Raw genomic sequence first — 14,833 nt, forward strand, 5'->3', positions numbered from 1 at the left:
CATATGCAAATACCCACTCGTAAGGGTGAATTGAAATATAAGAGAAATCTCTTGCTTTTACCTTGCTCTTACTTGAATAAATAGTGAGATTTGACTGTCAACTTTATAACCACAGCTCCAAAGTGCGGAATGCGTTTTATAGCAGCGGGTTGTGAACCATGAACCATCACTAAGTCACACCCTAAAGTAATTTTAGCTTTCGCATAACTAAAACATTGGACTAATATCTATTATACTTATCGACATTCGAACAACTTTCTTTCATACTTTATTTCAATATCTGTGTAACGACTTTGTTATTTTCATAAACATTCACATGACCCGTTGACGTCACTAAGTAAAAATTATATGGAAAGTATCTGAATTTTTTTAAACCTAAGCCATAGTTTGATAGTTAGCAAATATAGCTCTGTTAATTGGTGTATCCCAAAGGTCGTTGCTGTTTGTGATTATAAAAATGGGAGTGTATAGATAATAAAATGTTTTTAAATTATTAGACCAGCTATAATTTAAAGCGTACGAAAGTTTCATCTAAGTAAAAAAAAGTTCTTTGTTTTAGAACATTTGTGTATCATAGTTCATACTGATGGATCTAAGTAAAATTATGTTTCTCTACCGTGATAGTTACTAATAAATTAGGGTTCCTCTATGGATGTCAAACTTGCGCAGTAAATAATATTCAGTATGCAACGTACAATATAACAAATCCACAATCTCCACTTATTCTTTACCCAGTCCTACTCTATGTTTCGTATGATAACAGTAACAAAAGTCTGTAGATATAAACATTACGGAAGTTTTTCTAGCATTAAAACCTTCTCTTCTAAATTCATCAAAATTTAACTCGTCAATACGTAAATTTTCGCTATTATAATTGTAGTCAGGTCTGTGGACTTCGACACAGAAACGTTCACCGTACAAGATGACTGTTGTTGGCTCAAAATTATGGACGGTTATTGTCAGTTAGCTGTTATAGTTTTGTACGAAAATTCGAAACATATTTAAATTACTCTGTTGGTAAAAAGGAACAATACTTCTCCAGTAAAACTTCTGGTACATTAGATTAATTAAATCGCATAAAAAAATCATTGAGCTGCTTTTAAATATTCTATTGTCACTACAGATACTATTTTAGTCGAATCCATGGTCTAACAAGAGCTTTACAATTAGACAGATCGTTACTACGTGGAGACCAATAAATATCTACATAATACGTTAAGCTATTACTTTTCTTTTACCAATTTAACCAACCAGAAGAGACGCAACACGTTTCTTTAAAAGCCTGCAATAACAACTAGTTCCAGTTTATACTGCAGTCCAAAAGCGAATCGACAACACGGCTGCGAAGAATGTGTCTTTTACACAATCAAATAATGGGCAGTCATGCTTATAAATTATTCAACAAATGTATCTTATGAATACAGTAGCATCTAAAACCTACTCCTAATGTCGCTGATAGAAAATATGATTATAGATTATACAATAATAAAATGGATAACATAGAACCATATTTCAGCTTACGAGACATTTATTTATTGTTTCTATGCGATTTATAAACGAAGTTGTCACACACACACGTAGCAAAATGTCTACGATAATCATGTATCAAACGTGATGTTTTGTGAAACATTTATTACTGAGTGTTTTATATGTAACTTTGAAATGTAAATTTTTTATCAATATGAGATACATATTTGTATGTTAATAGTTAAACTCCAAAAATATTTTTTACATATTAATTTTATGGACATTTTAGCACTAGAATATTATAGAAAGCGAAGGAAGACATTCTACTTTTAAATTTATTTAAAATACAATTATTGATAAGTACCATCTTATTCTTCCTAACCAGTATTTAAAATCTAAAACTGGGTAGAAGAACAATCGTCCAGAACTTAATACTTCGACAAAGATGTGATTTATCCGTTTAGAAAAGATAGAAGTTTAAACAAGTATTTGATAAACAAAATTAAATTTCAGTCCTGGTGGTTAAGGCGTTTAACTAGCAAATTCAGGGTTGGAAGATCAAATTCCTGTCACTGAACGTGCTCGCCCGTTTAGGTATGAGGGAGTTATAATGTGACGGTAAATGACTCTATTCTTTAGTAAAAGAGTAGCCCAGAAGTTGGAAGTGGGTGGCGTTGACTACCTGCCTTCCCTCCAGTCCATCATTGTTAAATTGGGAACGGTTAGAGCAGATAGCACTTGTTCAGGTTAGAAGATGCTGTGAAACGCTGTCATTAACTTTGGTAATAAATAACTATCTACTTCGAAACCGGAAAAACCAACAAGTAATAATCTAAAGTTAACATTGTGGCTGTATTTATACATTTAACTGAATAATTTTATCACAATGTAATAAGCAAGTAAATATAGGAAACTTATGTTCTCTATACCACCGTGTGAAAATCATTGTACACCATAGTAATAATAGAATATTGAATTATTGTACAGCATGGCAACAGCAGAATATTGAATCACTGTATATAATCACAGTAAAATGTTAAACTATGTACACCATAGTGACAGTAGAATGTTGAACTATGTACACCATCGTGACAGTAGAATGTTGAACTATATACACCATAGTGACAGCAGAATGTTGAGCTGTGTACATCACAGTGACAGTTGAATGTTGAACTATGTACATCACAGTGACAGTAGAATGTTAAACTATGTACATCACAGTGACAGTAGAATGTTGAGCTATGTACATCACAGTGATAGTAGAATGTTGAGCTATGTACATCAAGTGATAGTAGAATGTTGAGCTATGTACATCAAGTGATAGTAGAATGTTGAGCTATGTACATCACAGTGATAGTAGAATGTTGAGCTATGTACATCACAGTGATAGTAGAATGTTGAGCTATGTACATCACAGTGACAGCAGAATGTTGAGCTGTGTACATCACAGTGACAGTTGAATGTTGAACTATGTACATCACAGTGACAGTTGAATGTTGAGCTATGTACATCACAGTGATAGTAGAATGTTGAGCTATGTACATCACAGTGATAGTAGAATGTTGAGCTATGTACATCACAGTGACAGTAGAATGTTGAACTATATACACCATAGTGACAGCAGAATGTTGAGCTGTGTACATCACAGTGACAGTTGAATGTTGAACTATGTACATCACAGTGACAGTAGAATGTTAAACTATGTACATCACAGTGACAGTAGAATGTTAAACTATGTACATCACAGTGACAGTAGAATGTTGAGCTATGTACATCACAGTGACAGTAGAATGTTGAGCTGTGTACATCACAGTGACAGTAGAATGTTGAGCTGTGTACATCACAGTGACAGTAGAATGTTGAGCTATGTACATCACAGTGACAGTAGAATGTTAAACTATGTACATCACAGTGACAGTAGAATGTTGAACTATGTACATCACAGTGACAGTAGAATGTTGAGCTATGTACATCACAGTGACAGTAGAATGTTGAGCTATGTACATCACAGTGACAGTAGAATGTTGAGCTGTGTACATCACAGTGACAGTAGAATGTTGAGCTGTGTACATCACAGTGACAGTAGAATGTTGAACTATGTACATCACAGTGACAGTAGAATGTTGAGCTATGTACATCACAGTGACAGTAGAATGTTGAGCTGTGTACATCACAGTGACAGTAGAATGTTGAGCTATGTACATCACAGTGACAGTAGAATGTTGAGCTATGTACATCACAGTGATAGTAGAATGTTGAGCTATGTACATCACAGTGACAGTAGAATGTTGAGCTATGTACATCACAGTGACAGTTGAATGTTGAACTATGTACATCACAGTGACAGTAGAATGTTGAGCTATGTACATCACAGTGACAGTAGAATGTTGAGCTGTGTACATCACAGTGACAGTAGAATGTTGAGCTATGTACATCACAGTGACAGTAGAATGTTAAACTATGTACATCACAGTGACAGTAGAATGTTGAGCTATGTACATCACAGTGATAGTAGAATGTTGAGCTATGTACATCACAGTGACAGTAGAATGTTGAGCTATGTACATCACAGTGATAGTAGAATGTTGAGCTATGTAAATCACAGTGACAGTAGAATGTTGAGCTATGTACATCACAGTGACAGTAGAATTATTACTAATTTTGTAGTATAAAACACTGTAACTATACTAATTATGTAGTATAAAACACTGTAATTATACTAATTATGTAGTATAAACACTGTAATTATACTAATTATGTAGTATAAGACACTGTAATTACACTAATTTGGTAGCATAAGACACTGTAATTGTACTAATTATGTAATATAAAATAATGTAATTATACTAATTATGTAGTATAAAACACTGTAACTATACTAATTATGTAGTATAAAACACTGTAATTATACTAATTATGTAGTATAAAACACTGTAATTATACTAATTATGTAATATAAAATACTGTAATTATACTAATTATGTAATATAAAATACTGTAATTATACTAATTATGTAGTATAAAACACTGTAATTATACTAATTATGTAATATAAAATACTGTAATTATACTAATTATGTAGTATAAAATACTGTAATTATACTAATTATGTAGTATAAAACACTGTAATTATACTAATTATGTAGTATAAAACACTGTAATTATACTAATTATGTAATATAAAATACTGTAATTATACTAATTATGTAATATAAAATACTGTAATTATACTAATTATGTAGTATAAAACACTGTAATTATACTAATTATGCAGTATTAAACACCGTAACTATACTAATTATGTAGTATTAAACACCGTAACTATACTAATTATGTAGTATTAAACACCGTAACTATACTAATTATGTAGTATAAAACACTGTAAGTATACTAATTATGTAGTATTAAACACCGTAACTATACTAATTATGTAGTATTAAACACCGTAACTATACTAATTATGTAGTATAAAACACTGTAGGTATACTAATTATGTAGTATTAAACACTGTAATTATACTAATTATGCAGTATTAAACACTGTAATTATACTAATTATGTAGTATAAACACTATAACTATACTAATTATGTAGTATTAAACACCGTAACTATACTAATTATGTAGTATAAAACACTGTAAGTATACTAATTATGTAGTATTAAACACTGTAATTATACTAATTATGCAGTATTAAACACCGTAACTATACTAATTATGTAGTATTAAACACCGTAACTATACTAATTATGTAGTATTAAACACTGTAATCATACTAATTATGTAGTATAAACACTATAACTATACTAATTATGTTGTATTAAACACTTTAATTATATTAATTAGGTAGTATAAGACACTAATTATACTGATTAGGTAGTATTAAACACTGTATCTGCACTAATTATGCAGTATTAAACACTGTAACTATACTAATTATGCAGTATAAGACACTAATTATACTGATTAGGTAGTATTAAACACTGTATCTGCACTAATTATGCAGTATTAAACACTGTAACTATACTAATTATGCAGTATTAAACACTTTAATTATATTAATTAAGTAGTATACTCTTGAAAACAAGAAACGCAAAAGGGATATTTTTGTTATTTTAAAGAGAAATATATGTAATAACGTTACAAGCTCAGAGTATGTGATGCTACACGTGTTAAGGCACTGATTGTCAGACCAAAATGACAATAAAAATTGTGCACTTTGAAAACGGAGGAAAACATCGGATGTTTCGCCAAAATGCATGCGTGTCCAATAACTTTGTTTGAGAGATCTGCATGTTCTGCAAGTGCAACATGTGAAAAATCCCAATAAAAGTGACGGGTTCTTGGTTTCCATACCTCAGTATTAAGCCACCGACACGCAATACAGTTACGCCAAGACTGACTGAAGCACAACGCAACAACGCCATTTGTCGCTTGGAAGCAGGCGAATCTCGATCAGATGTTGTCAGAGCTGTGAATGTCCACCCAAGCACCATCACAAGGCTATGGAATCGTCACCAACAACATGGATCAACTCGTGACCGTCCACGATCTGGCAGACCTCGTGTGACCACGCCCGCACAAGATCGCAACATCCGGTTACGTCACCTTCGGGATAGGACCACCACTGCGATGTCTACTGCCTCAACCATACCAGGGCTGCGTAGGATTTCCGATCAGACCGTACGCAACCGTCTACGAGATTCGTAGGCCCCATGTGCAACCCATCATGGTGAACGTCAACGATGTTTTTCAACATGACAACGCCCGTTCTCACACAGCCCGACTCACCACTGTCTTCTTGAGACACTACAACATCAACGTTCTTCCCTGGCCCTCCAGATCACCAGATTTAAACCCCATCTTTGGGACGAGTTGGACCGACGTCTGCGACGGCGACAACCTCAACCGCACTCTACCTCAGCTTGCAGCAGCTTTGCAGGCTAAGTGGACAGCCATTCCACAGGATGTGATTCGTCATCTCATCGCTTCCATGGGCAGGAGATGCCAAGTAGTTATTGATGCTCACGGGGGGCATAAGCGTTATTGACGTTGAGTGACGTTAAACTTCACCTAGTGAGCGTGGACTTCGCCTTTGCAGACTTTGAATGTTCAGCAGTGAATGTGCAAAGTTTTACACATGTCATACAGAACTACGCGGAATAAACTTCGTAACAATTTGTCTCATATTTTACCTTTTGCGTTTCTTTTTTGAAGAGTATATAAGACACTAATTATTCTGATTAGGTAATATTAAACACTATTATTACGTAGTTATTTTCGTGTCCCTCGCCAATTCCTGATTAGTCTAGCTATCCCGTAGTTCTCCAAATTATCCAGAGTTGCTTAGAATCTCCACTGCATCTCCAGATCCAGAATGGAGATACTACAGAGTCTTGTGCATATTTGTCGTACAAACACCTTGCGAGTAATTCATGCTCTTATCTGGTCTAACAAGGAAGAAATATTAGCTGTCTAGTAGATTTCACAAAGTTGATAGATGTATTAGAGTTATTAATAAGCATATCTGAAGAATTATTATTGCAAAAGTACAAGCGGAATTATGTATAAAAGAATATATTGGGATAAATTGGTTGGTAACTTGTTCATTGTAATTTCAATGATAATGAATATAACAGAAGATATAATTAATTAACATATTGTCGTTGAGAATGGAAAGCAATAATTTTGACATCGAACTGTTTCAAAATAGTTTGGAAACTTTGATGGAGACGAGTGTATGAATATCTCGTATTAAATGTTATATTAAACAGTCTCCACGTGAATTTTTTTTATTCCAAACGTTTGCCTCCTCCAGTTGGTGGTTTGTATGCTTAACTCATGACTGCATAACCTGGCATTAAAAATGAACAAATGTATTTCTAACTGGTGCTGAGTCGAACCCAAACAACTTCATACTTGTCAGTTCGTTACGTAATAAATATCCAGCTATATTTCTAAACCCTGAAGTGTTTTCGTTAATATCTGAAGACGTTGACGCAAAACCTCTTTTCGTCTCTTAAGATTTTCTTCCATAATTAATGCTTCCTTAATAAGTTCGTCCAGTCGCTTCAGTGAGAAGTTTTCAAAAGCTCCACTGTCACTGAAATAAAAAGTTGTCATAACAAGTCATTCCCAAAAATGTAACTTTTTCTGTCCATACCAATAAACTTTTATAAAGGTTATGCCATCAGTTCTCACCTTCGTTAACAATACATTGAAGATTATAATGGATATAAGTTAATACATGAATATATATACATGTATAGATATACTGTCAGTCGCTTATAATAAAGAATATAAGAAATGATGTTAAAACAGGCTACCAAGAAAACTGTAAGGCTTTCATTTGACAGAAACGTAAAACAAATAGTATAGTCTGAATTCATGTAAGAAAAATAAACACATTAATGTTGTGTTTACAACTCACCTCAATGCTCCAATCCACTTTATACACACCATTTTAGCTTCCTGTCCTTGGTCTGTATGAATAACGTAAAACAAAACATTCTTTATAATTAAAACAGTAGATATGGCTATGACTTACATGGTTATATTTCGTATTTTTACGATAGGAATTCTTTATCTAATTTCTACATATTCTCACATTCCACTGCAGATAAAGGATTTCACTTTGCTTACAACAGAAATTGTGTTAACTGATATTTGGACCCTTATATTATACAGTTATCAAACGGTATCATTAAGCCTAATATTTATAAATTTTTGAAGCACAAAAAGTGTTTCCAGAATCATTGTTTTGTAGCATTATGCACATTTTGGTAGCCAGCTTACCTTTAAGTAATTTCTCCAGAAAACGTTTGGAGTCACCTTGATGGATCGACTCCTGCTGTATAGTATCACCTCCACCACATTCTGGGTCTAGGTAGACGAAGGTTCTTAAATTACTGCTCAGGAACTTTCTATTAAACTTATTCTAACTTTAACCAGGACTGAAGTTAGTTGGTATCTTCCTCTAAAGACACTGACTTTTAAATTATATTTTTCTACTTGATTAAAACAACGAGCATAAAAGTTTATCATTATGAAATACTTTTAATGGTGTACTTTAAAGTATATTTTACTGTTAACATGTATCTTGTTATTTTTGTTATCCAGTTTCCAACCTTGGAAGAAGCAGGTCGGTGGCTTTTTGGCTAGTCACTTAAAAAACTGTAGCTTCCCATGAAAGGGTATACAGATTGTGTACACTTGGTTTGTTTCTTTTGTGAAAAACTACACAGTTGCTATATGTCCCCCACACACACACACTAATTTCGAACCGACAGTCATGAGCGAAAGTTGTCATTGAATGGTACATCGCCAAAATGTTCTTTGATTCAACAAATTTCGATGTTTGAGAATATTCGGAATTCTGTTTGTATAGCAAGCATTACATGTGAAACTTAGACAGTCCCAATTGTCTAAGATGGCCCATATGTTGTCGCTATAAACCCAGTATATATATGATATTATACCACCATTAACTGGGTTAGTGATACCACTTTATTTTACGTCTGACAATAATAACTTTATAAAATTATACAGTTATGACAAAGTGTTCGTACCCTTGCGTCCCGAGTAGTTTTTTGCTCATAATTTAAAAAAGTCTCACGATTAGGCGAATAGACGTAAGGTATATTATAAATATTATACTAACACACATTTACATAAATTTCTATGTAAACTGAACAAAAAATAAACTGTTTAAAAACAAATAACCAAAAATAGGAGGAGCAGAAAGTGTTCGTACATTTCAAAACGTGTGAAAAACTGATATTCCCGTAAAAATTTTGTTTAGTTTGGCGAATAAACTACATTATACCATTCCAACTTAGCGCCGTCTCCGTCATTATCTGCTTGGTCATCATGGCTAACAGGAAACAACTGTCCAGTGATTTAAAAAAACCGAATTATTGTAAAATACAAGTCTCGTGTGTCTCTTTCCGGTATTGCTACACAACTTAATGTGCCGAAATCTACTGTTCAAAGCACAATTGCCAAGTTTAAGATTACAGGATCAACTGCTAGCCTCTCTCGTTCCGGACGCCCCACCAAAATTCCAGAGAGAACCAAGAGGAAGGTTCTCAGAGAAGTTAGTAGGAATCCTCGTTTAACACGAAATGACATACAGAAAATGGTAAGAAAAACTGGGGTTGAAGTAAGCACCTCTACAGTTACGAACATATTACGCTCTCCTGGATTCAAAGTATGCCGTCCTCGTAGAACTCCATATTTAAAGCCTGTTCATTTAGAAGCACGATTGAGGTATGCAAGAAAGTATGTAAATAAACCCTTTACCTATTGGAAGAGTATTCCTTGGTCAGACGAGACTAAAATCGAGCTTCTCGGCCACAATGATGTTCGCAATATTTTCCGTAAGAAGGGGGGAAAGAAATCTTCCAAATAACACCGTCCCTACAGTTAAACACAGAGGTGGCTCGATCATGCTATGGGGTTCCTTCAGCTCTTCTGGTGTAGGCAGCCTTCACCGCGTCAACGAAATCATGAAAAAGAAGAGTACGTTGATATATTGTTTGTTTGTTTTGGAATTTCGCACAAAGCTACTCGAGGGCTATCTGTGCTAGCCGTCCCTAATTTAGTAGTGTAAGACTAGAGGGAAGGCAGCTAGTCATCACCACCCACCGCCAACTCTTGAGCTGCTCTTTTACCAACGAATAGTGGGATTGACCGTCCCATTATACGCCCCCACGGCTGGGAGGGCGAGCATGTTTAGCGCGACGCGGGCACGAACCCGCGACCCTCGGATTACGAGTCGCACGTCTTATGCGCTTGGTCATGCCAGGCCATTAGTACGTTGATATATTAGGCACTTATACTAAGAATGATGCTCGGAATCTTGAATCTTCCAGCATGACAATGACCCTAAGCACACATCGAAATATGTGCAATCGTGGTTGCAGAAGAACAATATAAGCGTTCTGAAGTGGCCATCGCAGTCACGCGATCTCAATCCAATTGAAAACGTTTGGCATGAGTTGAAGACCAGGGTTCATCAGCGTCATTCGAAAAAACTTGCAAGAGTTGGAGGCCTTCTGTAAAAAAGAATCGAAGAAAATGCCAGTCGAGTGATGTCAAACGATCATGGAGGACTATGAGGAGAGATTGCGCCAAGTAATTCACCTAAAAGGCTACACAACTGACCATTAAAGTAGACGCACAAACACTTTCTGCCCCTCCTATGCTTGGTTATTTGTTTATAAACAGTTTATTTGTTGTTCAATTTACATAGAAATTTGTGTAGATGTGTATTAGTAGGGTATTTATAATATACTATACGTCTATCAGCCTAATCGTGATACTTTTTTTAAGTTATGAGCAAAAAACTTCTCGGGACGCAGGGGTTTTGTTTTGAATTTCGCACAAAGCTACTCGAGAGCTATCTGTGCTAGCCGTCCCTAATTTAGCAATGTAAGACTAGAGGGAAGGCAGCCTGTTATCACCACCCACCGCCAACTCTTGGGCTACTCTCTTACCAACGAATAGTGGAATTGACCGTCACATTATAACGCCCCCACGTCAGACGTAAAATAAACTGGTATCACTTACCTAGTTATTGGTGGTATAATTTTTAATCATACACTGGGTTTATAGCGACAACATATGGGTACGAACACTTTCTGTCGTAACCGTACCACCGTTTCATGTTTTATTGAAATATCTCTCTATTTTTCTTTGCAAAGCAATTTTCTTTATTATAATGTGTTTAGATTTTTTTTCCCTGAATGATACATAATCTAATTGGTCACTAAACACCATGTTTCTGAAAGTTTGAAATGTAACTGACAAATTAATTATACTTTTCATAATATATTACTACTAGGCCTACTATAATTTTTAACACTGTATTATTTACCTACTTCCATAGGGATTTAAAATAATTAAAAAAGTGTATTACAATAATATTCCAACTACGTTATGTTCACTACATCTGTTGCTGAGGCCGCGTTTCGCTCAGTTTAGAGCTCATCAGATTGGTTGGAATACAACAAATACAGTAGAGCGTATCAGAGAACGCGGCAAGTATTTCGGTTTAAAATTTAACTGGCCCTAGCCGGAGCTCTGACGCAAAATCAACAGTAGGCGCTTAGAAATTTATTTTCTCTCTTCACAACTACAGTTTGTTTGTTTGCAAAGCTACTCGAGGGCAATCTGCGCCAATCGTCCCTAATTTAGCAGTCTAAGACTACAGGGAAAGCAGCTAGTCATCACCACCCACCGCCAACTGTTGGGCTACTCTTTTACCAACGAATAGTGGTATTGACCGTACCTTTATAACGCCCCCACGGCTGAAAGGGTGAGCATGTTTGGTGCGATCGGGATTCGAACCCGCCACCGTCGGATTACGAGTCGAACGCCTTAACACGCTTGGCCATGCCGGGCCCACAAATACAGTTCTCGTTGGAACACTATTTTTACAAACCATTTGTTACAACAGTTCTTTTGGTGTGTACACAGCAGCAACTGTTGTTGTTGTTGTGGTTGACAAATATAATTTTTTTTATTCTATGGAGAAAATAAATTTTTATTATTAAAATTTATTCTGTTTCAAAAATTGAATAAAACATCAAAGACAAAAATATTAGATTAGAATTTTCAGGTAAAGGAACTAAGAACATAATACCAACTAAAAACAAAACTTAAAACTCAAAACCTTTGATTTTAATAAGCGTTTATAAACTTATATGGCCCGGCATGGCCTAGCACGTAAGGCGTGCGACTCGTAATCCGAGGGTCGCGGGTTCGCGCCCGCGTCGCGCTAAACATGCTCACCCTCTCAGCCGTGGGAATGTATAATGTGACGGTCAATCTCACTATTCGTTGGTAAAAAAGTAGCCCAAGAGTTGGCGGTGGGTGGTGATGACTAGCTGCCTTCCCTCTAGTCTTACACTGCTAAACTAGGGACGGCTAGCACAGATAGCCCTCGAGTAGCTTTGTGCGAAATTCCCAAACAAACAAAATAAACTTATATAGAAATGTTCATTCAAATCAATAATTATATTAAATGTCTCGATGTTAGTTTCTGTATATTATGACGTACATTTTATTGTATTATTGATTCAAAATTTCAATGTTAGAGATATGTGAATGTTTAAAACAAAATCCCACTTCATCATACCTGTAAGGCCCATTTTATGTCAACAGATTGACTGATAAATTCACGTAAGTCATTACATTTCTTGGAATGGCACCTGTGTAGTTTTGTGCTTACCAATAAAAAAACAACCGAGGTTTAAGGTACAAACCGTAATAGTTTAATTCCATATATGTATATTTTGTTAGACGTAATATATGAAAATTGTAATACAAGACTTCAGTAAAAATGTATAATGTAACTGAACAAAATTCTCGTTGTTTTTTATACGTCTTAACCTTAAAATTAAATTTATTTTTTCAAATCATTGTTTAATGTTACAATTCATTATGGATTAGACTCCAAACCACACGGATTTATGGTCATAAAATATTGTATTAAATGTCCTCGGTTGTATAATTTGAGAGACAAAAATACATAGTGTTAAATTCAAAATTTCTGAATGGGGTAAAATATAGCGTTATAGCTAGCTGCAATATATACAATAAAAGCACCCAAATTTAAAACGTATTACAACAAATTCATACTTTCCATCCAAAGTTCAAAACTGTCTTTCTTTGGAGAAGAATTTCCTAACGCCAACTCCAAATTACTGGGAGCCTATAAGCAAAGGAAATTATGTTTAGATGTCATTATTGGACGTTGTGGTCAACATATAATAAAAAACGCAACAAATAATGTTACCTGTAAGTAAAATTAATAAAATATTGATTTAGGAGTTTGAATAAAAATGGCTTTGATAACAACCAACCCTGACGTTACGTATTTATAAAAATTAAACCGTCTACCTACATCTGAAATTGTACGTTTATCACTGTTACTAATGTAAAACAATATCCAAGATAAAGAGAGAAAAACTAACTCACGTCCAATCAAAATGAGTTAAGACGTACTCAGTTAAAATATACAGTAATGTCAGTTTTAGGTCAATACTGATTAAGCTGTTAAAAAAGTTAAAACGTGACTACATAAATATCGTCGTGTCATGGTTCCTTGGAGGTCCTAGATTTTATAGTTCGACAGTCATGTTGCCTAATAATATCAAGCTTCAAAACTGACGGTTGTAAGCAGATTAAAATATGTTCACCTCAGTTTTAGCCATCCTTGATAGGTCCTCTTCAATATCGTTCTGACTGTTGGTAGATAATGTAGGTTCCATAACGGTCTAGTAAAAACATAGAGACTTAGATAACATAAATAGATGTTCCTTTCTTTATAATGAATACACAATTTTAAATTCTTTATCGATCTCAACATATAAAATTATAATTATTTTGTTCAATTTCGCCGAAGTTATTCCAGGGCTATGTGGTTCATTGTCCTAATTTCGAAGTGAGAAGATAGCTATTCAACACCACCCATTACTATTTACCTATGAAAAGTGCGATTGACCCATTATAACTCGTCTATTCCTGAAAAGTCGAGCAACTTTGGTGACTGATTTTGATTCCGCGACTCACAGATTATGAGCGAAGTACGCTCACCATCAGGCAGTGTCAGGTTCCTAAAACTGTAGCATTAATAACTATTTTGTAGAATAATTTGAGTCAGTAATTGTTTCTTTAATTTTGCGCAAAGCTATTCGAGAACTAACTGTGCTAGCTTTGTGTAATTTAGAAGTGACAGAAAAGAGAGACGGAATCAGACAACACTACCCACCGCCAATTCTTCAGCTAGTCTTTATTAGCGAAACGTGGAACGTAGGAATGACCGTCATATTATAATGCCCCCACAGATGAAAGGGCAAGTATGTTTGATGATAGGATTGGAACTGGTGACATTGCTTAGCACCCTAAGTACGTAATGTATATCTACTTTAATATTTAGTTTAAAGCATGTTTAATGACGTGTACTTGCATCACAAACAATGAACAGACAAATGTTAAAACATTTTGTAAAAGATGTGCGTGTTCGTGGTTATTCTGGATAAAAAAAAACTTATAAAATAGTAAAACATTAAAACGAAATGTTTTTCTTCATAACTGTTTAGTCATTTTATGACTCTGAAAAAAATCACGTTTATTTTTTGCTAACATTAAAAAAAATGTCATACCACGCAAAAACTACAACATGGAAATCAATGATGTTAAGTATTTCCATCATGCTATAAATACCTTATATTAATTTTATGTATTCATGTAGAACACTAAATATGTTTGCCAGTTTGTATATTAAACAATAATTTAATTACATTGTAAAACTCGAAAGATTAATTATTTGGTCCATCGGAAAAATATTGTATTTGGGTGTTT

General features: G+C 34.5%; 1 protein-coding gene across 2 annotated transcripts in view; it reads right to left on the reverse strand.

The window, feature by feature from the left end:
• Positions 1 to 7,242: 7,242 nt before the first annotated feature.
• Positions 7,243 to 14,833, reverse strand: part of LOC143233643 (uncharacterized) — a 38,031-nt gene continuing 30,440 nt past the window's right edge. For both annotated transcript variants that reach the window (XM_076470102.1, XM_076470101.1), the window contains exons 2-6: positions 13,669 to 13,746; positions 13,109 to 13,181; positions 8,261 to 8,347; positions 7,896 to 7,947; positions 7,243 to 7,568 (exon numbers count right to left, since the gene is read on the reverse strand). In XM_076470102.1, the coding sequence (XP_076326217.1) occupies positions 7,415 to 7,568; positions 7,896 to 7,947; positions 8,261 to 8,347; positions 13,109 to 13,181; positions 13,669 to 13,740 (438 nt within the window). In that variant the 5' untranslated portion in view covers positions 13,741 to 13,746 and the 3' untranslated portion in view covers positions 7,243 to 7,414. The remainder of the gene's footprint in view (positions 7,569 to 7,895; positions 7,948 to 8,260; positions 8,348 to 13,108; positions 13,182 to 13,668; positions 13,747 to 14,833) is intronic.

The sequence above is a fragment of the Tachypleus tridentatus genome, chromosome 12 (assembly GCF_004210375.1).
Source record: "Tachypleus tridentatus isolate NWPU-2018 chromosome 12, ASM421037v1, whole genome shotgun sequence".
NCBI classification, from domain to species: domain Eukaryota; kingdom Metazoa; phylum Arthropoda; class Merostomata; order Xiphosura; family Limulidae; genus Tachypleus; species Tachypleus tridentatus.